This window comes from Myiozetetes cayanensis, unplaced genomic scaffold, assembly GCF_022539395.1.
Source record: "Myiozetetes cayanensis isolate MyiCay16 unplaced genomic scaffold, myiCay2020 scf18, whole genome shotgun sequence".
NCBI lineage: Eukaryota > Metazoa > Chordata > Aves > Passeriformes > Tyrannidae > Myiozetetes > Myiozetetes cayanensis.
The window spans coordinates 12305381-12330637 of NW_026087389.1; the positions used below are offsets into that span (position 1 = coordinate 12305381).

At 37.3% G+C, this 25257-nt stretch overlaps 1 protein-coding gene across 35 annotated transcripts in view; it reads right to left on the reverse strand.

Moving 5' to 3' along the window:
- The window catches only part of SLMAP (sarcolemma associated protein), a 96575-nt gene that overhangs the window by 25955 nt on the left and 45363 nt on the right, over window positions 1-25257 (reverse strand). For 6 of the 35 annotated variants that reach the window (XM_050313314.1, XM_050313317.1, XM_050313312.1 and 3 more), the window contains 11 exons: window positions 24821-24989; window positions 24685-24735; window positions 24101-24151; window positions 20891-20953; window positions 14776-14832; window positions 11296-11379; window positions 10968-11027; window positions 5582-5704; window positions 4721-4795; window positions 1250-1570; window positions 572-689 (listed from right to left, as the gene is read on the reverse strand). In XM_050313314.1, coding sequence (XP_050169271.1) covers window positions 572-689; window positions 1250-1570; window positions 4721-4795; window positions 5582-5704; window positions 10968-11027; window positions 11296-11379; window positions 14776-14832; window positions 20891-20953; window positions 24101-24151; window positions 24685-24735; window positions 24821-24989 — 1172 coding nt within the window. Of the gene's footprint in view, window positions 1-571; window positions 690-1249; window positions 1571-4720; window positions 4796-5581; window positions 5705-10967; window positions 11028-11295; window positions 11380-11500; window positions 11580-13282; window positions 13448-14775; window positions 14833-20890; window positions 20954-24100; window positions 24152-24684; window positions 24736-24820; window positions 24990-25257 lie in introns of those variants that run through there. The other 29 variants (XM_050313334.1, XM_050313335.1, XM_050313331.1 and 26 more) reach the window with 18 other exon arrangements.

Below are 25257 nucleotides of genomic sequence, written 5' to 3' on the forward strand. Positions count from 1 at the left end.
AACAGCAAAAGAAATACAGTTCAATACAAATTCTCCTGCACTCTAAAACCCCTCCCAAAGGATATGAAGCCACTTGTGATAAAAAAAGATTTACATTTTCCTTTTAAGGAAAACATGATGTAGAACATGGTTTCTGCCCACCGTTACTATTTATGCTGTGACAGGCTATCACGAGACACCCGACCATTTGAGAATCATCTTCCACCCCAAACAATAAGAAAATCTGAGGTTAGGAAATCTATGGGGTTTATTATCTTTTAAGCAGAAGGATAACTGTTAAGTCTAAATACTTCCACAATGCATGCTTCCAAGTCCTTATTAAAAGCAGCAAAGTTGGGTTACCTTATGATGATAAAACGTGACAAAAGCATTTGTAAAGCAGAAAAACATCACCTGGGATAACAACCGACATGGAAGTGTTCAGCCCAGTACTCTATTGATATAAATAAAATCTCAATGCATTTATTGAAACACTATCAGACATGTAGTACCTCTCTTGTGAGGAAAAAAAACATCAAAAAAACTCTTCAGCTACTATGGTGCCTCCCAGAGAAACCCACAGTGCCCTTACCTAGAAAGCTCTTTCTCTTGTCGCTGAAGTTCAGATGTAAGCAAAGTATTTTCCTTCCTTAGTTTAACACATTCAGCTTCCAGGGCAAGCCACTCTGCTTTCAGCTTTTCAAGTTCACCTGCAATAAATAAAATTTAATTCAATTGAGTAAAATTATTTAATGATTGCATCAAGTAACACAAGATAACAAATTTTAAATCTGTTTTAACATTTTTTTATATTAAAAATGAGATGGTATCAACAATTTCAGTAAGCCATAAAATACAGTTGTTTGTCTTGAGTGAAGCTTTGCTAGAATTAAAAAGTTGGAAGCTCTCCCTTTATGGGCTTAAATTACAGAAGTTACACAAATCCTCTTGGAAATCTGTGGCAGTATGAGTCCCTCAAACTGTAAAAGTTTTCCATCTTTTATAAGTGCAATTATAGTTGGTCCTGATATCAAAGTACCTGAGCTAATTTAGACAATTATTATTTAATGAAACATGCAAAACAGCTTTTGTAACACTACAAGCCTTGACATACAAACAGAAATATACATATGTGTGTATAAATATATATATACACAGACACAGTAAATGACTGCAAAGGGACAGACCAACAGTGATTTGTGGAACTGTCACTGCCCAGAGTGAGAAGGATGCTCTGTTAACGCTGGTCTCTGACATCTTTTCAAAGTACCTTTTAAGCGAGAGGCCTCTTCCTTCTGCTGATCCTCACACTGCTGGCACCTGAGCTGAAAACTGGCTTGCAGGTCCACAATTTCTTTCTCATACTCCGAGGCATCTTTGCGCCACCGCTCCAGCTCCGCTCGCACCGTCTGCAGCTCTGCTTGCAGAGTGGAAATATCTGTGTCTCGTTCCGATGCTGCCTTTTCTGCTACTTGCTGGAGGGACAGAATCTCATTCTGAGCACTGACCAGTTCGTTTCGAGTGCTGGAAATTTCATTCTCCTTTTCCTTACGAAGATTCTCAATTTCTTCTTGTAACCTTCGCAGCTGGGCTGGAAAGAGACATTAACCTTTGTGGTTTTTAAAACTGTATTTAGAGAAAACCTAAAAAAGCATAACTCCCTTTCTCAACTTGTCGATATTTAACAGGACCAAAGAAGCCCCATGCAACTGAAAAGAAATATTCATCTTGTCAAATGCTGTACTGACAGAGACACGAATGTGGGCCATGTAACACAGAGTCAAAAGAAATAAAAATGATGCCTGAACGAAGCTTTCTTAGACAAAGCTATGCTGTGTGGGTGATGCTAAAGCAACTCTCCAAAATCTGAAGCAAGATTTAAATCCAAATTCACTGTAAGCAAAACAAATATTACAGAACAAGGACACTGGGGCTTCCAGGGACAAGAGGAAAAGGCAGAAGGCTTCTGTGACAAGACAAACACTTGCAAAGCTACACTGGAAATGTTTTCCTGTTCAGCAGTTAACTTGTGACGTCTATAACAATTTGAGGCACAGGGTCTAATTTCTACTCCATGCTTAACATGTAGTAGAGGAAATTAATATTATTTCTTTGCAAAAAGCCTTTTTCAAAGCACAAGATGAATTTTGAATTGAAAGGGACAGCTGCACCAAACATACTGAGCTAGAAGGTCCTTTAGCATTTACAGGTACTGTAAATGTGCAGCAGGCATGTACACAGAAGGCTGTTTGACATTGCTGCATGAATCAAACCTTGTAAGTTATTCTCATCCAAAACGGTCTCATTACTAAAGACATCTCTGAGCACAAAGGATTTTCATTAACACAAGCAAATAGAATCCAGTGCAAACAGTTGGATGAAAAGTACAGTGCAGAGGGAAAATTACAGTTAAACCCTGACTGATGGGAGCAAAGTGTTTAATTTGCTGTGGTTTTGGTTTACTTTTTAAAGAACACGTATCAGAGTTCACATTTATTTCATTGATTTTAACATGCAAAAAAGCAGTTATTAAATTAATGAAGAATTATTCTGAGGAGAAAAGGTAAAATTCTTCACAGGACCTGAAAACCTAATGTGAGATACAGGACCACACATTTGAAGTGACATGTTTCAGATGCAAAGGGCCAGATGAGGACAGTGGAAAGCATGGGGTGGATAACAAGGCTGAGCAACCCTCCTCGATTACTTGTATTTATTTCTGTCCTCTCAATCCATTGCAGAAGATGACAGGGAGAATGTGAGTTTAGCTGTAAGCTGATACAGCATCAAAGCTGGTCAAGAGACACCTGCACTTTCATGACAATTATACTTGGTATTTTTCAGTAGCCACACACATAGTAATACAGAAAGAATTCATATACCAGTACAATCTAGAAACTTTGCTGTTAGTTGATGTACAGCAAAGAAGAAAATTCAGCTTTTTTTGCTCTCCTTTAAACTCAAGCAAGACATTTAGCTCATTAGAGAAACTAAGGAACACATGAATTACCCAATTCTCCACTTAGGAGGAAAACGACAGCAGGGGAAAAATATGATAGTTATTGTATTTTGTAATACATAAGAGCTATTATAGACAAGAGGAAGATGGATTGTAGAGCAATTCTGTATGAGATGAAACAGTCTACCTGTTCCATAACACCTGCAGCATGATGGATTTCTAAATATATGTGTGCAACATGAGGCTTTCTACCACCTCCTTTGTTTGAAAAGAGTTTCTACAGGCTTGTACTGTAACAAATAGCCAACAAAGTAATGGATGAGAACAACCTGGCAGTAATACAACACCTGGTGTAGCAACAACTGCCTTTCCATGCATCCTTGGAAGCCCTGAGCCTACCAAAGTAATAGGCTCTAAAACACAAAGAACTATGACTTGCTAAGAAAGGAGGTTCCTGAGCAAAGGAATGCAAACTGTATCTTCTAGGTATTATTTTCTTTATCAAGCCAAGCTAAATTCCTGCTTCTTGGTGCTGGCAGCATTTCAAAGAAATATGTTCTTTGCCTCCATCTGTGTTGCTGATGAACAACTCTCCCTTTAAATGTTCAGGCGTGAAAACAAGCAAAGTGTGATGGAAAATCCAAAGATCCACAAGAATTTCTAAAGCTTGGTGGAGTTGTAGAAATAACTTACACATGAAAATTACTACTAAGAATCTTGGAACGGTTTCTAAAGCACTGGATATAATTTGAAAGGACAATTAGAAAGAAAATTTCCATTACATCTCTCATTTATATAAGCCATTACCTCATCTGAATTGAATGCTTCACTTCTTTTATTTTTTTTTAAATAAGGCCTAACAAGTTACTTGAATTTCCTTGCTCTACTTATCTGTTCATACAACGAACTTCACACGTAGAGACACAATTTCAGTTGTTTCTGTGGCCCTTTCTCTTCTCCACGACAAACATAAAAAGCCACTGGCTGGGCTAAACCCTGATTCCATGAAAATACTTCAAGAAATGTCTCTGCATGAAGCTGCCAGGTTGTTTTTTTTCCCTCCCTGCAGTTCACAGCAGTTGCCAAGGGAGAATCCTGACAACTTTTCCGAAATTGCGAGCTGTGTCGCACCCTAAATGTTTGGGAAGCAGCAAGCACACAACCAACACCAGAACAGTCTGAACTACAATGGAGAGAGAAGAGGAGGAAACATCAGCAAGACCTCACTTGAGAAGGATCCAGAAAACAAAAAAGTTCTGAACCAAGAGGCACCTTGCAGTTAAGTTTAGTTCTGTCAGGGTTCTACTCGGATTCTCTTTTTTTGAGAGGAAAAAAATGATTTATTTTTTCTGCATCAAAATAACTATCAAATTCTATTTTCTAACTTTTGTTACAGCATTTGTCACTTGGAGAGTTTTCATTACTAGCAGGGTAACATTCAAAATCAAATTGCTCCTCGCATTCTGAAGACTAAACCTTCTGAGTGCTCTGAAGGTCATCACAGTAAGAATCCCTGGATCATTCAGAACTGAGGAAGACTGAAGAGAAATGAAGCACAGGTATCTATTACAGATTACATCTTCTGCATTTTCTAAGTTACTATTAGAACCATAGGAATTGACAGGAAGCATTTCACAATAAAATTCAAAGATATGGTGAAAGAAATCAGATTTAAAACATACCCTCAATTAACATTTTCCTTTATTAGTTATTATGATGCCCCAGAGAGTCAAAGCTATATATTTTCCCTAACGAGTGGGGAGAGAAAAAATAAATTCCTACCTTGCAGAGCATTTATTTGCTTGTTAGATTCTTCAACTTGCACTCGATATGCTTTTCTCTCTTCTTCCAAGAGTGCTATAAATAAAAGTGAAAACGTGCCCCAGAGCCTTAGTTAGTAACATGTATTTCAGCTGAGTAATTGATTTTAGTCACAACTTCCCCTTACATTAAAAGATTAACCAAACATATTATTTCAGGAAGTTATCAAAGCTAGTAACTGTGTGAGTAGTTTAATAAAAGTTAATGTTAAGAAATCATTCCATTATTGTGGTAGTATTACAAGTAATTTGAAATTAATGTAATCTGTTGCCTGCTCCGAAAACTCCGTGTGTGCTAAATGCAAACTGGTGTGGGAGGAGAAAAAAGAAACAGCTGTAAATACACCCCATAAAGAACACTGAACAATATGCAATTCAACTGGACTATACTATTTCCTGTCAAAAACACCCCCAACTTTACTGAGGGTAATGATACAGCCACGTAGCTGGGAGGATGATCTAAACACATCCCCTTCCGTGCATTATCTGACTGAAATGCAGATTAACTGGTACCTGTCAATAAATATATAAGGATAAAATATACAGAGTTCAAGCATGTATTCAATACTACGAAAATATATCGGTTTATCTTGAACTAAAAAGAGCTGAATTGAACTGCATAGAGTTCAAAAAAAAAAAGCAGAAGAGAAAAACTTCAGGAAAAAAAAGCACAAAAGTTTCTGACATTCTGTGCAAGAGATGTGAATGCTATGAACCAGGTTTATCCAACAGACAGTCAGCAAAACTGGACCCCCTTTTAAGACTACCTGATAAATAAAATTTGAATGAATACCCTACACAACCAAGTTGATCTGGGTCTCACCTTGAAGTTCAAAGCATTTTTGTTTACTTGTCCTAGCTAGCTCTTGGGCTTCAATCAGCTCCTTGTGCAGCTGCTGAATTTCTTGCTTAGCCTCAGTCTCTGATTGTGCACCCTGCAATTCATCTGATAAAAGAACATTTTCTTTAAATCATCAATTTGAACAACAGTTTCATTTGCACTGCCACGTGATGACTGGCGACGTTTTACTCAAATCTTCCAAAGTTAGTCAAAGTAAACTCAGAACTGGATTAGGTAAATATTAGCCAAAATATTAATATACTTAGAAAAGGAGTAAAACATATGCAAACTTTAAAACATTCATTATCTATAACATGCAGCATAAAACAAAAAATAACAAACAAGAACTAGAGAGTTTTTAAAAACACTGTATAGCTTGGCAAGGATTTCTGGATTGACAAAACCGAGGGACATGTCTACAACTCCTCTCCTTTTGAAGGAAGCCACTCTAAGCCTGTCCCTGAGCAATGATCCTGCAGCCCCTGTCCCAAACACACCAAGCCCAGCCTCCTGCAGAGGCTGCTAATGCCCAGCAGCTGCAGGGATCAGCCAAAGAGCTGCTCTTAAGGGGTTTGCTACTGCCCCCCTCCCTCTGGGGACCAACAAGGAAAGGAAAAAATTAGGGAAGTTTTCTAAACAAAGTTAAGAAAAAGAAGAAAAGGCCAGCCTCCTTATTTCGTTCTTAGTGAATGCTAAAATAAATTTTGCCCTTGCATTTTTTTTTCACTATGTCTTAATTAGGAATATCTTTATTATGATCAGATATCTATGCACGCTATTTAAACTTTAAATAAAAACATTTGCTCTTCCCATAAGTTTTGTATTAGCTAAAATGCACATGGAATGCCTCTTGGGTTCATAAGACATGACTTGCAGTCACAGACAAATACTTTTATAGCTGAAGTTTTGGAGGAATTTAAAAGAGGAAAAGTAAGTTCCTTGTAAGCAACAGCAGTGCCCTCTAAGGGGCACACATACCAGAAACCAAATGCAGGAGCACTCTGGCCTGCAGGCATTTGCAGTGCCAGGAACTGCATCCAGGAAACTCTCATTCACTAGATTTTTCCCTAAGCAGTGTCTGTGCAAAACCAGATCTTTCAATAGGCTCAAACAGCATGAATAAAAACTCTTTAGGTAGAGGGTTAAAACTTGATACAAAGCTTGTTTGGTGAGAAAGGTAAAGGAAGGTAATTAGTGAAAGAAGTCCAGCTGCATCTCATGGGACAGGGAGCAGAAAATAGGTACAGGAGTTCCACAGCTACCTGGTTACTAAACATCTGCAACTGGAGACCATATGGAATTAAGATAGAGGATTTGAATAAAATATTACTTTCATTGTCTAGACCCTTCACTAATAAGCAAAAAAAAAAAAAGCAGCTATAGTTTAGTTCATCATTATGCTTTGGTCATTGACATTTGACTATATATGCTACCAGTAAAGTAACCATACATCTTTTCTTCTCTTAATTAAAACAATTGTTTATCAAATCATGCTTAAGTATTCACATTGCACTCCTCTAAAAAAAGGGGCTGTTTTTCCTGTTCTCACAGTAATGAATTGGTGGGATTGAGCAGAGCTACGGACACACATGTGCTTTTAGACTTTTTCAGAACAAAATTATGAGGGCAGAAAAACCAGAGAGGACCTCATATTTCATCCAAATACTTTGTTTTATAGTTTATTAGTTCCAAATCCAAGTTTCTCTTTACTGAACACGTTTTGTTCTTAGCTTTTCATGGATAAAGACTTGGGGCAATTAGACTTCCAACACTCCTTAATGAGACTTTTCAGAAGAAATGGATGAGGAAGCTGACAAATTATGCTCCAATCACTCCTGATAAAGAAGCAGTGTCCCAAAACCAACAAAAGACACCGCAAATGAACTTGCTGGTGGACAGGATTTTGTAGTCATTGAAAGCACACATCATAAAAGACAGTACTGCTTCAAAGGAGACGAGGGGCTTGGTTTAAGGGACAATATTATCCTTTGAGCTAAGGAACAATCAAGGTAAAAACTCTTTCCTACTCCAACCCAAAAGGGGAATTTCCATGTGCCTGACATGCTTCTAAATCAAAAGGTAATTTTAATTTTCAAAAATAATTCTTTAGTGAGCAGGATTGCTCTATTTATAAATAATAAAACTACTAAATATCATCATGCTTAGAATCAGTTCCCTTAAGAAGCAAATTCACATCACAAAAACCTGCTTTGAGAATCAGTGTAAAAGGCTGCAATTAAAAAGCATTTAAGCAATTTGCAGAAGTGTTCAGCTTTAGCCTAACTGTTCTCAGAAAAGGTTAAAGAACTTATCATTAATTACAATACTAAAAATTTAGTTATTTACAAACATGAAGATATTAACTGAGCTCTGCTTCTGTTTGCCTTCACGCTTTTGTTTTGATAACAGAGATGATACAGAACCACACATAGGCTGTGGTCTTAATTGATCCCCTATCTGTGTGTGCCTGGCCTGTGGAAGTAACTTCATGAGCAGGCTGGTATTTCTTCAAGTCTCACAGTAGTTCACTTCCAGAATTTTGCAGGATTTCTCAGGTTATTCAGAAAACAATACTCAGGGTACTCCAGTGAAATCACACAAACAATTAAACCCCCGAGTTTTCTTTAGCTTTGTAAGATCCACATGAAGGAAACAGTATCATATATTTAAAGTACCTGGCTATTGGAACATAAAACAATGGTTCCCAAACTTTCTGCATTGACAGACCATTGATGATTTTCAAAATTTCTTATGTAAACTACCACTATTCAGCAAACCCTCAACTGCAAATACTTTCTATTAAGATTCCATAGATCTGTCTTGCAGTTACTATGAAAACATAGGAACATTGATAGGAACAAGACCAGCAACCTTCCAGTGACATTTATTGCTTCTTTCCATCTGTTTAACATTTACCTGTCTTTAACTTCGTAATAAGTAGTCACAAACAGCCTGTTTAAATAGAAGTGTCCAGGGAACTGTCATGAATGGCTATTAAAGTCGTTTACCTTGTGGGGAGAGGGAAAAGGGGAGAAAAAACAACCCAACTAATCTGTGATAGCTTTCCTCCCTCCCCTCTTTGCCCAATTCTGACTTGTAGACAGTTGAAAACTAATTCTGAACGCACTCAAAATTGTTGATGGAAAATGCCTGGATGAAACTAGAGCAATTAGAAGTCTCATAATTTTTTTGTTCCGTTGTTTTGTAAATTCCAACAAGACCGCTGCCTTTTCCAGCAGCTGTTTCCACATCCCAATCAGCTGCCAGATCAGAAGTGTTCTCACTCTTCCTTAATTATATGACAGCACAACAAGTCCACTTGAAAGCCTTTCTGTGGCAAGTAAGATCCTTTTTAGGGCAAAGTCAGGCACATGAAGTAGCTCTCTGAAAAAAACCTCAGCACTGTGGGGGTTTATAGGCTCTTCATAAAAATTAAAAGGGCAAATGATTCATTGTACAGATATTTTGTAATGGTTTCATGAGAGCGAACTAGGAATGTCCATAAATAGCTTCAAGAGGGAGTGAGTTATTCCAATTATTTTAGTTAATTCAATAGCACAGCTCTCTATGTAAATAGGTACTTTCCCACTTATTCACTTCAGTAAGTTATGGTTTAAATCTTCAACTGAGTAAAGACAGATGAAGCAATGAAAACATTTACATTAGCAAACACTGCTTCTACATTACTATAGAAAACTTGATTTCAGTCCTTTAAGTGTTCAGTTAACCCTCCCTGCCAGTTTAACATGCCCTGGACAGAGCAAGTTTAGCTCCCCCTGCCCTTGCTGTGCCGGGGGCTGTTCCAATGCAGGAAGCAGCAGGATCACAGTTACCTGATCCTGGCCTTGGGCTGTTCAATGAACCTTTCTGGTAGAACTTCAGACTTGTCTTGCATAAAAGAAGAATTTAGGAATCCATGAGGTTTCAGCCTAAAGGGTCCATGGACTACCTTTAATTTGTTTGCAGAAGATAACTAAGACATCGAGCCAGTTGAGACTAGTCTTGAGTTGGCATCTTAAAACTAAACCAATTAGAATTAAAATATAACTCTGACATGAGCTGAATTCAGTTTCTCTACCATACAGTTTACACATGAAGGGTTGTTACAGCTGTGAAATCAGTTCATGTGCTTAGGGAAAACCAATTCCTTCATATGGCTCCCATTCTGGACTTAAGAGTTCTGATATTTACTGAACATCACGCTTTTCAACTGAATTTTTTTTTCAAATAAAAGTTGCTGCCAACCTCAAACTTATAACCTAAAATAAGGCTATCAATCACTACAAAGAACATTATCAAATTCTACTTTCTAGCATAGGAAGTCACTGCATATACTTGTTATTAATTGCAAGTATTAGAGCAAACCCCAAACAGAACAGTACCTCAAACACTCCTTTCTAAACTGCTTTGCTGAACTGATGTCTACTGGGAAATATCAAACTCCATTTTATATCATTGGCAAACAGCAAAAGTAATTTGTGCAATTTTTGGAAGCCTTTCTGTCGTAAAATTAGGGAGTGTAAACAATTCCAGAAAAAAGCTCTTTTACAGGTCTCCTAAGTTGTGTTATGGTTTCCTGTCTTTCTGAATCACAAAGAACTGTGACATTCTTTTTACTTGTGATCACAACATGAGCATAATTTTACAGATCTCATCAAGTATCTACTTGTACAAAAAGCATAGAGTTAATTTTCAGTAGGCTAAATGTAACAACTAATTAATATATCCCGTTTTCCAGCTCATGAATATGTAAATATTACCTTGCTAATTAAGTTTTAAGCACATGCCTTCAGTGGGAAGAACAGTAAAAAATTTTAATTTTATAGCTGTAAAGCTCAAAGCTACAGCTCATTTATCATTCTAAATACAGCTACAACAGGAATTCAGTTCTTGATTGTGTTAAAAAGAAAAACTAAAGTCTTGTTTTGGTTAACCCGTCAGCTATAAACTAACAGTGGCATTTGTGACAGTGATGGAAGCTATGCAAGTAAAATTAGACAAGGCTTAAAACATATCAGTGATGGAAGAATCCCTCCTCCCCACAGCTATTAGCCCTAACTTCATTGCATGCTGACTAATTCTCAACTCTGCTTGAAGTCACGACACAAATTCCTAGAGCGGTGTTGGTGAGTGCAGAGACTACCTTTATACCCAGATTATTTCTATACTACCACTCATAAGTGTGCTTTTATACTATATCATCCAAAGGAGTCATTATTGATACTTAAATTTAACTCTTCCATACTACATGATTAAAACCTTTGCATTTCAGCACTGTACTTCAATGCACATTTGATAAAAAACAGGTAGATAAAAAAATGATATATACAGATTATGCACCTAAAGTTACAAAACTAAGTTTGTTTACCTTTTAGAAGAGCTACTTTAGCAATTGGTTCATTTAGATCTTGGTCATCCATTTGAGCATCTAAAAAAAAAAAACAAAACACAAACCCCACACCTTTCAGAGAGCAGGCAGACTGCAGACAAGTTTCATTCTTTACAGGGAGAGAAGCTTTTACGTTCTTCTCCATTTACAAGAGTTAATTATGAGGCTGCAGAACAGACAATACCGCTCTAAGCTTGTATCTGACTCCGCATAATACGCCCCACTCTTGTAAGAAAATACTCATGATTAATTAAGTGATTTAATTCAAACTAATTATAGGTTACAGAAGCCTCAGTTTAACTCTCACCTGTAGTGTCGTCGCTGCTTTTTTCCTTGCTCGGGCTGAGAGTGTCCGACAGATCGTTGGATTCTTTCACTCGTGCCTGATTCTCTGCAAGAGACAAGGAAAAGCAACCACAATCAGTAAACGCTTTGTTCATAATTTCTCCTGTACACCCAAGTACAGTTAAATGTTAGTAGAAAACGACCCAGTTCAAGAAACAGTTAAAAACCTGGTGGTAGGTTATTTCTTTGCAAGTCTGGGCTAAAATGGATTCCACATCCCTGGGTCATTAATCCACCCTGGCCTCTAACAGGGGATGCAACTGCCTCGTGCTCAGCTTGAACTTGGGTTAACGCTGCGCTCCTGCCAGCTGGAGCTGTGCAAAAGCTGATTCAACCCGAGAACAAATAAGAAAAGGAAACTACAACAATGCAGACACTGTAGCCAGTCAGAAAGAAAGTGCTGTTAAGAATAAAACTGTGCTTCGGTATTTAGGACACACAAAATAATAGCAACAAGTCATGTACATACTGTACCGTTAAAAAGAAGTGTGGTGTGAACCATTAAAGAACCACAGAGATATAAAATAATACAGGAATTTCTAGAAAGAATTTTCAGTTCAAATTGTATTAAGAGAAAGTAGTGTATGTCCTTTCCACCAAAAAAATATCTTCATCAAGTATCTGTTCTCACATAATTCACCAAATTATCACAAGCAACTCAGTGAAGCCACGCAGTTATTTTTGGTTTTGTTTGCTGTTCCTTTTTTTACTTTCCCAGTTCTAGTTTTTCAAGGAGACCAGACATTTTCAAAAGATGAGGGGACTTAATTATACCAGTGCATCTTTTTCCCCCACAGAACCATCCCTGACTCAAAGTCTAAATATTTTATGCAACTGAAATATTTTCTTTTTAATTTTTCTTAAATAATAATTTTGGTTTAGTTCTGATGGGTCCATTAAAGAACGACACACCACCTCTGGTGTGGGCTAACCCAGGAGGTCTCTCAGTGAGGAACCAACATGCAGGTGAGATTACACACGATGAAATCTTTCTAGGCTGACTGTTCAGAACCTTGGTTTGCCAGCATTGCTCCCCACTTGCAGATTAAAAGAGGTTTCCTCTGAGTCTCGAGTTCCAGGCAGAGATACATATAAAAAGGGGTCAATATAACGTTTCCAGCACACAGACTTTACTTCTACCATACATGCAGAAAAGCACGGTGAACACAAGTCATTTCAGCACATACAGATAATGTACATGCAGCAAAGAAGTACCGGGACACGGGAAGAAAGGACACCAAGAAATAAATCAAGTGTGTTATACCAACAGGGTTAGTATATGAAAATAAATAAAAAACAAAGGAGACACGAGAAAGCTTTTTCAAATAACAAGAGAACAGAACTAAATTCCCCCCAAATGAAAGAAGCTAAGTTGAAATTGAAGACAAAATCCGTGCACCTACATGGGAAAATCAGTAAGATGACAAAACACAGACGAGTTAACAGAAAAAGAAAAAGAAGTTTTCTTCATCTAACATGAAAAATTCTCCATCTCTCTGTGCCAGAATAACATCCACTTGCACACGAAACAGAAGGCACAAGTACAAACAAAGCAGCTGATGAAGAGCCAGACCCTTCCCATCCTAATGCAACCGAAATAACTGGAGAAGAGGAAGGGGAAAACACCAGTACAGTTAAAGCACATTACGGGTTCAGACCTGGCAGCTATTCCAAACAACTCCCATGACTTTAGCAGACTTCAGAGTTCATAATGACTGGAGTAGTTAAAAACTCGTTATTTTAGCAAATAACCACCCCCAAACATAAAGGATACCTCCCTATTTTTAGGAATAAGGTTTTTAACTAATATCTAAAGATATTACAAATCAAGCATTTTACATGTATCACACAGAACCAAGCTCACAGGACTGTCATTCAAACTGTAATAATTACTAAAAGTAATACATCCTTTTTAAAATATTAAGCAAAGTATAACCTAAAAGCCTCACCCATGTCAGTTATATTAGTGGCTGATCCAGAAGCGCTAAGCTGAGCAAGATCTGTATCCAACCAACTTTACCATATCTGGGCATCCATGGAAACACCGCTTTCCTGCTCTGTGCAAAATGGGAGGAACTGGGCAAGCTCCAACCACTGAATTAATGCTCTCTCCCCCACCTCCCCCTCATACTTCCCTCCTTCCCACCCACCCTCGGGTACAGCAGCTTCTTCCTCCCTCCTCCCCTCCTCCCTCTGGAACAAGGCACAAAAAATCAGGCACCAGAGGAAAGATGCATCTACATGTGAAACAGCAGAAGGCAAAAAGAGAAATGATTTAGAAACCTCCTTCCTATTCTGGAACCAGAGTCATAAGCACAAAACTCCTTCCTGTACTATATTACTTCACAGCAGTTGTTCCGATTTCCCATAATAAAACTGAGCTGAATAAATATAGCAAAAGTGATGAAGTATATTAAAATGTGTTGACATCATACTTACTTGATGAGTTAGAATATATTACCCAACACTAAAAATAGCTCCCAGCTTTGCAATAAGAGGCATGCAAGTGTTACATTACAGTTATTGTATGCATTCTTTGCCAAATATGGCACCCTGTCTATAGCTTCCCCACATACAGAAAGAAGTTAAAGGGCCAATTCCATGCACTAGAGGAAGATAAGAAATGAAAATGTCTCTAGAATACTGGAACTTCTAACATGCTCACACTTATTCAACAAAACAACACTTTGCAGAAGGACAGAGGGTAAAGAAATGAGTTAGTGTGTCTAGACAGCAATAAAAAGCTACAAGAGAGGAGCCAGCCTTCAAGTCCAAACAATCTCAAGTTATTGGACACATGGGAAATATTGACCTGCACACTCTGTAGCATTCCTGACTGGCACTGCAAGATAAGGATGACTGTTCCTTGACAAGATAAGTCTTTTCTAATTAGCTCCTTTAATTTAACTTGCTTTACACATTAGAGAAGAGAGTTAGAGATGCACAGACATGTTTTACTTGGAAAAAGCACATTTAGGAGGTTAATGCTTATTTTAAAGTTATGAGGGTCTAAGTCAGAAAATAGTCAAATTAAAATACAATTTTATTTAAAACTTAAAATGAGACCAAACATTATTTCTATTTAACCCTGTAACAAAACAAAGATCCTGTTTGAAATTTATGCAGACATTAAAGCTTGAATTCAGTTTACAGAAATTACTGTGGTTTAATTTTTTTTTTAAATGCTTATTAAGGTCAGCACTCAGTCAATCCTGAGACTAGCATTTCATGCACTCAATCTTCCAAAATTGATTCCATGAAATCTTTTTACCCTCCAAAAGTATTTGGAGCAGAGTTCAGCAAACCATTTACCTCCCTTTTATTGAATTTCTTCTCAAATGCGTATTTAATCAAAACTCAAACTGCTGGCTTAACACAGAACATGCACTGAGTGACATAAAAAGCATGCTTCAAAAACAGTGAAATAATCCAGAAGTCTAACCTTTCAAAAGCTTTGTTTCTTCCACTTTGGTTAGATGTCCTTCATCTATGATCTTGTCTGCCAAACAAAATAAGTGTTACTTTCCAAGCTCAAATTTAACAAGCTTTTCCCTGTACGCATCTACGTAGAGCACATTCCATGACCAAATTAAAAGCTGATAATATTACTTCCTACTCAGGCTTGAACAAAACTTTATTCTGGCACAGAATAATGAAACAGAGCACACAAGCCTACCGGAACTTTGTGATACAGTGCATAATTATTTCTCCTTATTAACTTACATAATGCGTCAGTTCACTAATGAGAATTTAGGAAAATTAATTTTATGTACTTTTTAAAAACCTAACCGAAAGTAATAAATTATGAATACATTTCTCAAGTTATAATTATCAAAAAAAGAATTTGAAGAGCTGGTTCCCTGAAATAGATGTCCACCCAATACAGCAGAAATCTAGAAATACAGCACAGTAAAAGAGCAACAGAGAAGCCCCCTTCACATCACAACTGCTTTAACACTGCCTGGGGAAGGTACACAGAAACAGCCTTTCTTAGCTTAAATCTTTCAAGAGAGCTGCATAAACTTCCAAAAACTAGGAATCCATCACATTCAACTTCACAAAAATGGAGTTTTTATACAAAATCTACTTTTAGGAACTCTATTCATGTATGTCAGGTGCACAAAAACCTAAAAAGTTCAATTTGAGATTCCATTCCTAACTTCATCCTAACTTTAGCCTAACATGAAGGCAAACAGGAGGACCAAGGGAAGAACAGGTTTGGATTAATCAGATACTAAAAGAACAATTGTATCATTACTTAATTTCTTTTTTCAGATGAGATTTCATTATTGGAAATTCCTTAAGAAGGAACCAACTTGAAATGCCAACATCCGAAATGATCGAGGGTCACATCTCGCAGATCACATTCTCAATTTCTATGCAGTAGATCTTTCTATTTAGACCATGTTGAAAGCTGTTAACATCCCCTGAGACACTAGGCTCGAAGCTGCCTCTGTCTTCCCTCTGTGCTTTCCCTGCCAGATCCCGGATAACCAGGCAGGGAGCTGAGTCTGCTGCTTACTCTGTGTGCTGTTAACTGAGACACGCAGGAGACTGCATGAACAGCACATACAGGAGAGTTCAGATTCAGGAAGCTGGGTGACAGTAAATCCTTTTCAAGATTTTGATTTAAAAAAAAAATAAAATAGTGAGCTTTAGTCAGCATTTCCAGCTCTGAGATTAGCCTGTCCCTGTACTCCTCCAATGGCATGTTGCTGTAACCATGACAACCTAAGGACAGATGCAGGACAAGATTTGTGAGGAGGCACTTTTTTCAACCCTAGGTGATAGACAAGCTTTCAGACAAAACAAAAACCCTGAGGTTTGAAGAAGAGTTTGCATGGCCAAAAGCTTGTCCTGTCCTCTTCCCTCCCCCATTGCCAGGAAAACAGCCTAAAAGAGATGTTCCCTCCAACTACTTTTATCCACAAATATTGCCCGGCATTCCTGTAACATTTTACTAACACTGCTTCAGAAATACACTGAACAGCACACTGGATTTTCAGGACTGGCTTCAGGTCTCAAGCAACTGTAGGAGATCACTCATCATCCAAGTTCAGGACAGCCTTGAGTTCCTCAGAGCTGGAGAGAATGACTGTTCCTCAGGCCGAGGAAGGCACCGTGGAGGGAATCAAGTTACTGCAGCCACAAGTCAGGAGTTTGAGTGATATCATGAGCCCTCTTCCATTTAAAAATAAAGTAAATCTAATCAAAAGCCTTCATATATGATTAGTCCAGGACTTGTCTGAGACTGAAAGTGGGGTGGAGAGGAAGGCAGCAAGAAAACAGCAGAAGAATTCTGCCTATAGATCTGAAAAAACAGCTGAATGCAAACACCAAGTAGCAACCAACTGCTTGATCTAAAGGGGTAACATCTCATCTATGCTAGACTGCCAGCTTAAAATAGGCTTCTATAATCAGTTTACAGAGCAAAACTTAGCATCGTGAAATGATGGATCTTGTAGTTTTCTGAATGCAGTAACTGCTAAACCTAGAATAGTTACAGCCCAAAAAACCAAAACTAACCTTCTCAAGGCGAATGTTTCCAAACTGAAACTTTTGCAGCAGCTCTTTCCACTCAGGTCCCATGGCTAACAGAAACTCCATATATGTATTATTTTTTTTTTTCATTTCCACAGTGGCTCTTTTCTAGTGTCCATTATAGATTTCACCATTTGTACACAAGGTTTCTCCTTGACACTATTTCCTTCAGCCAAGACCCTGAGCAGCAGGACACGGGTCCCTTGCCCAGCATGACCCAAAGCTGGCACAGCCGGTGCTTTTCCCCTGGGGACTGACATCTCTCCTAACTTACAGAATAAGTGGGAATTCTCTGTGTTTAAAGAATGTTACCATTAGAGTATTTGGAAGCCAACAAAAAATAGTTGATTTCAGCGTGCTGGTGGGTATTTACATAATAGACAAGAAATTGGATGCTGGTATCACTGAACTACATAGAATCTTATTTTCCACTCTGTTACCACCGTAGTCACTAAAAATGGCAGAAGCCAGACAGCAATCAGAAAGCAAAAGATACAGATATGCCTTCTTCAGAACATCTCCTTCAAATCTCTGCATCTTTTCATATTGCTGTTTCAGAAAACTTCACAAAAGTGATTTATTTTTAAATGTTTTCCCTGAATCAAAACATGCAATTTTGGCTACCAAAATATAAATTTGGGTGAGGATCCTATCTTTAATCTCTGACACAAAAGAATTTTGTCTTTCATGCTATCCAGTCACTACTTAAAGTAGCAGAAAGTAGCAGAGAAATACATATGATAAATAAATGTTTTTACTGAAACAATTTGCTGTGAAGTTAAGCTTTCAGTTCATCTTTTCTTTGCTGAGGAGTGCAGTTCATAAGCAGCTTCCCTTTAGGTTTTTAGTCATTTCCTATCTTTTCAATTTAAGAACTCCCTTTTAGATTTGGGTTGCCTATCATTGTGTGTAATATAATACATAAGATCTGTTAATGTTAAAATTACCACTTAAGTAACATGCCACCTAAACATTCATGGTTTTGCACCAAAATAGTCTTTGAAAGAGGTCAGTTTTGAAAATCAAAGAAAACTTGGCCCTCAACACACAGATTTCTAAACATCTGAAAAAAGATTTACCTGCCACATGCAGGTCAAATGGAAAAGTTCAAAATAACCATTCAATCCATCCAAAAACTACTAATAACAACTTCTTAAACATCAGCTTGGTAAAAAGGAAAAACATTGACTTGTATTTCAAATCATAAATACAAAATCACAAAATAAGGGGGAAAAAATAAGGACACAAAGAAGGGTTAGATTGGAGTAAAAGACAGGAAGCTAGCAGGGCAAATCTCACTTTTGTCTATACATCATCACCATTTTTGGTAATAATTCACATTATGAACTAATCAAAAAGAAGCACCATGACTTTTGCTGTTGGTATCACTGATTTTCACCAGTGGTTATTGAAACAAAAAAAATTATGGAATGAGTAACAAGTGAACTGGATGCAATGATCAGAAAGTAACAAACTTTCCAGATCATTCAGAGCCAGATCTCATAATATTGTGCAGATGTTGCAAATCAGGACACATTACTGAATGAAATTGAGTGTACTGTGCTTTAAAAAAATCAAAATAATTTAAAAATACCTTTAGAAACATACAGAAGCCAGATTTTACAAGCAATACTACCAAAATCAAGCATTCAAGCTGCACTGCAACTAATATTTCAGTGTCCTGTTATTTCTGCCCCCAAAAGTACTCCAGCTTTAGTACCTCAGGATGTTTTAATTGCTCTTAACTGATGAGCACTTTCAACTGCCTTATACCTCCCCAGCCACTGTTTGTACAGAACACCAGACTGCTTCATCAGCTCATTTTCCTTCTTGTGCTATCCTCCATATTCCCAATTCCTCTACTCCAGCTGGTTTTCCTCATTTCTCTGCTTGTGTTTTCCCACTTTAAGTGCTTTTCCCCCAGCACTGTGGAGGTGGACACTTCCCACGCAGCACAAGCACATCAACTCAGAACCTTCCCTTCTTGACCAACTGGATGGTTGTCTCAATTCTCCTTTGGTTTTAGATTTCTCTTAAGGTTTGCAGATCCTACAGTATCGGTTCCTCTGCTTCTATTACAGAACACAACTTCAATGAGTGACTCCTGTTTCTGGGCTTTCTATTGCACTATTATGTTTGAAGTGATAAACCTGCTCCTCTCTCTATACTTAATCCTTTGGGCAAAACCCCAATATAGAAACACATGATGAACTATATATTTATTCTTTCTTTATATTGCCAATTCTACACTTCAGTATTTGCTGCATACCTTAAAACTCAAGTTCCTGATGATCTCTGGAACTATAATTTTTCTCCCCAGAAGTTGCTAACCCTCAATACTACACAGAGCAAAGAACAGGAGTAAGACTGAAGGGTGGCATTTACATACAAAAGGAAAATAACAGATCCTGCAGTTTGCAGTTTTTAAGGTCGTGATATTGTGAGGTCTGATTAAACATATTTCAATTTGGAAAAGGCAAAAACTTTCAGCCCAAGAATGAATTGCTGATTTGGAATACTTTTTTTGTTCTTGATGGGAAAGTAAAAACTTACACTGTTGTAAAAAATGCAAAATCCTGAACTCTTTGAACTCATATTCATTCTTTTTAAAGTGAGGCAATCGAGGCCCTGGAGTGTCTTCACCTTGTAGTTTTCCATCTCTCAAGAATGGGTAGGGCATAAACACATGGAACATTCTAGAATCTCTTCCGAGATATTGAGAATTACTTTGCCTTCTCAACAGTTACAAGATTGGTCACATTTAGTTTGCAGAAGTGATACTAATGCTAAGTTCTGCTAAAACAGGTCAAGCTAACAACCAACCACTGAAAACAGGCAACCAATCTGTATTTGAACATCATTCAATGTGCTCCTCATGTTCAGTCTAGACCAAAAAAAAGTTTACTCTAATATTTAACTTCATTTTTATGTACTGAATAAAGATGATTCATATGTGATCTTTGCAAAATTTAGAATTATTTTAAACATCAGCCTGACATAAGATAGCTACCAGTCATTTTGAAAAATAAACAGTTTTCAAATAAATAAAGTTTACAGTTTTCTTAGACAAACAGTGGCAGTACCACGTCATTTGGTTTACAGCACTGCAACCTCATCACCAGCAGTAAAGTCAGACGAGTCTGTTCCACTTCCTCACCGAAATTTAAGAGGGAAGAGTCCAACAGGCATCATGTCAGAAAAAGATACTCTCTTGTTTCTGCTTCTAAATGTTTCTCTGCTCAGCTTTAGGTACATAATTTCAATAAACTCTTAAATAAAATATTAATTCTTCATGCTACAAACCAGTTTTATTCAAAGTTTAATAGTACTCTTCTCTCTTCATTTTAATGACATTTTTGCCTCAGTAGACAAAAAGTATTAACATCTTCAGTTTTTATTTAATTTAGACTTGCAGATAGTGCCATTTCATTACTCATTTTCAAATCCACTTGCTTTGAAAAACATATTTCACATTCCAGAATAACACAACTTTCTCAAGACTGGTATTGATTATTTATTTTCTATTGGTTTTTAAACAATCTCTTGGATTTCCACATAAAAACTACAGACTCATTTTTCTTTTTATTCTTTGTAACAAATAATTTGAATAACGTGTAAGGCCTTTAATTATCAGATAAATTATTGATATGCAAAAATGCATCGTTACCTTCCATATCCTACTTCTGTCTGCGGTATTTGCTTGAACTGACAGAGTTAGGCTTTCAACTTAATTTGTAACAGGTGAAAAATTCCACTCAGTTTTCAACACTTATATGACAGCATCACCACCCTTGTGTTGGTCAGGGCACAATAAAGGATTAACTGCTACCAAGAGATGATGCGACCATCGCTTTGCAGGAGCAAAGACACCCTCACTGCCCCTACAGACCCTGCTGGGTATCACAATGCCACAATTCTACAGAAAGATTAAACAGCAGTGACAATTCTGGTTTCCATCCACCTTTTCTGGGTTTTCTTGTTGTTTTTAAAGCAAATGTGAACACTCTTGTACTCACTCTGACATTCTATGAACTGATGAATAAAAGTGCAGTCCCCTCCACTCTTTGAAAGAAAGTGCTCTAGTAGAGAAAGAAACACTTAAGTTTACACCTTCTTATCATTTTCAAATTGATGCAACAAAAAAATTTGAACGGCATATTAACAATATTTGTAATTGTGTATTCACAGTGAACTTCTGAAATCTGAGTTAATATGCAAGCAGACAAGACATGGAATTGAAATGATGTCTGAGTGATACTAGGAAATAGGTTTACTCTTTCGAACTGATCAAGAAAGAAAGTACTTCAATTGCCTTTTCAAAAGAACTGTGTATTTGACCTATATTCTTCAGCATTTTTAGTAGCTTTAAAAGGGTATTTAAGTTTTTCATTAGTCTTCATGTTGATTCTTTATCTCTAATACCCTCTTGAAAAGAAAAACATTTATTTTAAAAGTGTTGTTGAATATCTCCCTTTACTTTTTAAACAGTTTCACTGCACAGAACCAATTTTTGAAAGGACAGTTCTACAGCAGAGATCCTAAAACCAGGCTCAATTTCCAGGTTTACCCAAGTTGCTCCATGTGACTTTGTTCAGCTCCCAGCTCCACCATACTCCTGCATCTCTTCAAGTGGAAAGTTGCCAACACTTCCTTCTTGGAGAATCTCAAAAACCATTTGACCAAGAGTCCAGCACTCTGAAAATGCTGCTTTTAATATAAACCTGCACAATGTGGGACATTCTAACCAAACTGTTCCATCACTAGCTCTGACATCAGAAGCTCTGCTGCAATACTAAGCTTCCTATACATCAAAGTTACTCTAAAAAGTATTTATTTTCCTCATTTAATTTTTTTTCCTTTTTACACGATCCTCTAAGTGACTGCATACAAATTTCTCATACCTTTCTTACGTAATACCTGGCTCACAAAATGTAAAGATGAAAGCCAGGTGTGGTGCAACTCACTGAGAAAAACCCCACTTTTGAAACAACACAACTGTTAGCAGGGGCTTGATGTATAAGCAAGTTCTTCTCTTATGCACCAGCTTTTCCAAATGTGCAGTGAGAGAAAACGAATGCCCAACCATCAGTATCTGAATGCAGCTGGTTATAAAAAGCCTCTACAAAGGCTATAACGTGACTTTTAGTTCCTCTGCACTGAACAGAGCTCCTGAATGCTGTGGGCAAAGCCCTTGTTCTTGCCATGGTCAGGGAGTGTGTCTGTGCACACACCTCGAGGACTTGACCTGAAGTTCTGAGAGAGACAAAAGGAATCTTAAAAAATGCACTGATTTTACACGGTTGTACAGTTTTGCTCTTTTGTTGCCAAAGTTGCTCAATCTGCATTAGCATCTCAAAATTCTTAGCTCCTCTAAAATAATGCAAGACTACTCAGCAGAAAAACCTACAAAAAAACAACCAACAGTAACTGTCTCCTGCTGCTTTAAAGAGAACAAAATCCAAAACCTGGCAGAGCAAATGACTGCCCATCTGTCATACAAGGGCTAAAGGACCGGAAGATCCAGAAAGGCACAGACTGTCATGAAGAGAACACAGGGCAGAAAGCTGTAAAATGCCAGAGAAATGGGGAAGGACCAAGCATGGCAGAGATGCAGAAGAATGTGGGACAACTGGCAGAATAATGGAAGGCTATGCTAAAATACAGAATAATAAAATAGCATGGTATGTGCAGGACAAAAAAGGTGATAGACTGTATAAACACAGAAAGACAACTTGAATGAGCAGTTCCATGTTGTCTGTATTAATAAAGACAAATAAATTTGCAAATAGCTTCCTAAAACTTCCAGGTTTAAGCACAAGTTCGATCGTTACTCATAGGACGGAGGAATCCATTTCATCATCCATCCATCCATATGACATCAGCTCTTATGCAACCCAGTGTAAGTCAAAAAGGGATTCCTTCTTCAACTTTGACAAAAAAGTATCAGTAATGCAAAGATATTCACAATGATTTTTAAATGGGCAATTTTTAAATCTGGACTGGTAAGAAGTATCAGTATTAAAAAAAAGTAACAGGACATTCCTACCAACAATTTTAAAGCAAACACAAAGTGTTTCTTCAAAAAAATAATATTTTATATGATGTTATAAATTATTTCTCTATAAAACCATTTGTATTTGAGCTCAACAGTTTTTATTAGGTGTTTCAAATTAGTTCTAGGCTATTATTGTTCACAGTATTGCCTGTCTTACTAATAACCTCCAGCAACCTCACTTTCAACATCTTTTTGTGGTTTACATGATTAGAATGAAGAATCACAATCTTTGTATTCCTCAGTTTTGCTTTGTAAAGAAGTTAACCTTTGTGGGGTGGAAAGTTTTAGAAAACAAAACAAAAACAAAGGCAGATTTATTTCTTAACCACTCTCTCAAATACAATATATAGAGTTCTCTCTACAGGTGCCTCAAGCTTTCAGCTCACACCACCACCAGTCCTCAGGCTGTAGAAGAGAGTTACACCAAGGAAAAGATTAAGATTGACACAGGAGGACAAATATATATCAGCCAATGAAACGATTTAGTGAATTTGGAATCAAACTGGAATAGTCTTTACTCTATATGATATAGGGTATATTCTTACTGGATCGTTTTAGTCAAGGAAAGCTCAAGTGTACGTTAAGACACATGAGCTAAAATACCTGGCTCTAACTAATTGGTCTTTACAAATCCCAATCATTTAGTTCAATCTGTATTAATTCCTGCTTCACATAAAGACAGTCCTAAGCATTAAAAAGTTAGTTTCTACTATTTATATATTTTATACGTTCACATTTTTCAAGTTAGTTATAAAAAAAGTAGGGTTTGCTGTTCAAACTTTACTTACCATACCAAATTTACTAGAAAAATGGTATATTGTCTGTGTGTTGCAAGAGAAAATAAAATCATGAGGAAAAGCAGTCAGAGAGTTTTCCACTTTCTTGTGTCACAAGCCTGATATGATTCAGTAAACTCCTACTGATTGCAGTGACAGCCCATCATAAAAAAAACAAAAGAAAAAGACGACTTCCAAGTTGTTTTGTTGCATTTTACAGAACCTTCTAAAAACACCCAGACTGAAAGTCTAAGCAAAAAAATGTTGGTCAGTGGAGTGGACAAATTCAATTGAATTTTTAAAGAGAATATTATTCAAAACAAGACTTTCAAGAACATTTTTGTTCAACTTCAAACATCAACCATAATACAAAAGGTAGCCTTAAGATACACTACCTTTCTCTGTGCTCCCATTAATTTTAGGTATGAAGTCGTCAACTTGTATGCCTAGGATCAAGAAAGGGTATTATTTTTGGAACCAAGAAAGATTTTGTTTTGGGTTTTGTTTCTTTATAAATACAGCATCGTAAAATGTATCTGGCTTTTCATGCTACTTCCTCCTTCTAAGCACCTAATCCAACAAAGCAGGCAAAGTGTGATGGGTTTTTTCTGCACTACAGACCACGTTTCTGACTGTTCAAACATATGAAAGGTTACATACATCCAAAGAAAGGCTACCTATTACATACACAAACATATATATATCCTTTTATATATATATAAAAGGATTTTAAAATGTATACGAATGTAAAACCCCCTCCAAATCGGAGCCCCGGGCCCTGGGCCGGCACTGAACACCCGCAGCACCAGCGCCCTCTGCCGGCCCCTGTCCCCTCTCCACGTACAGGAGAATTCCCTGCTGGGATAAGCGGGAATCACAACTGCTCCGCCAGACACCGGGACTACGAGACTGTCAGAACGAAAGTAAATCAACAGAAAATCCGGAAACCAGCTTGAAACAAGAAACTGATCACACCTACCTAAGCTGTTGTGTTCTTTAAGAGTTTTCTCCTGAAGGTGTTCTAACCGTACTGTAAACAGAAGTCCAAGAAAAAGATATTTCACAGATTAAAAGAAAAATAAATAACCAAAGTTTCTCCCCCGCTAGTGACTAACCTTGTAAAGCTGTCAGGCGCTCGTTGGTGAAGTCATTGTCGGCCTGCAAAGCTTCTATTTTTGCTTGAAGCTCTTGCTCCCTTTCTTCCATTTCATCTATTTTATGCTGCAATTCCTTTTTCTCGGCCAGTCCTTTCTGCTGGATTTCTTCTTGTCTTCCTTCTGCTACCTGCTCAAAAAAAGGTGAAAAAAATCCCCAAACAAATCAAACTTAACACATGAAAGAACAGGTCTCCTTGATTTTTGTATAGCTAAATGGACCTAAATAACTGTCACCCAGCATCTCAAATCACTCAAAACTCAAGAGCCCTTTTGAACTGAATGCACACTGACTGCACAGACCAACTTGATTAAAGCCACATCTTTTTCCTTGCTGGATCTCTTGGTAACGTTTCAAATACTCTTCTCCCTCAAAGCTAAGTCATAAGTTTCAGTTT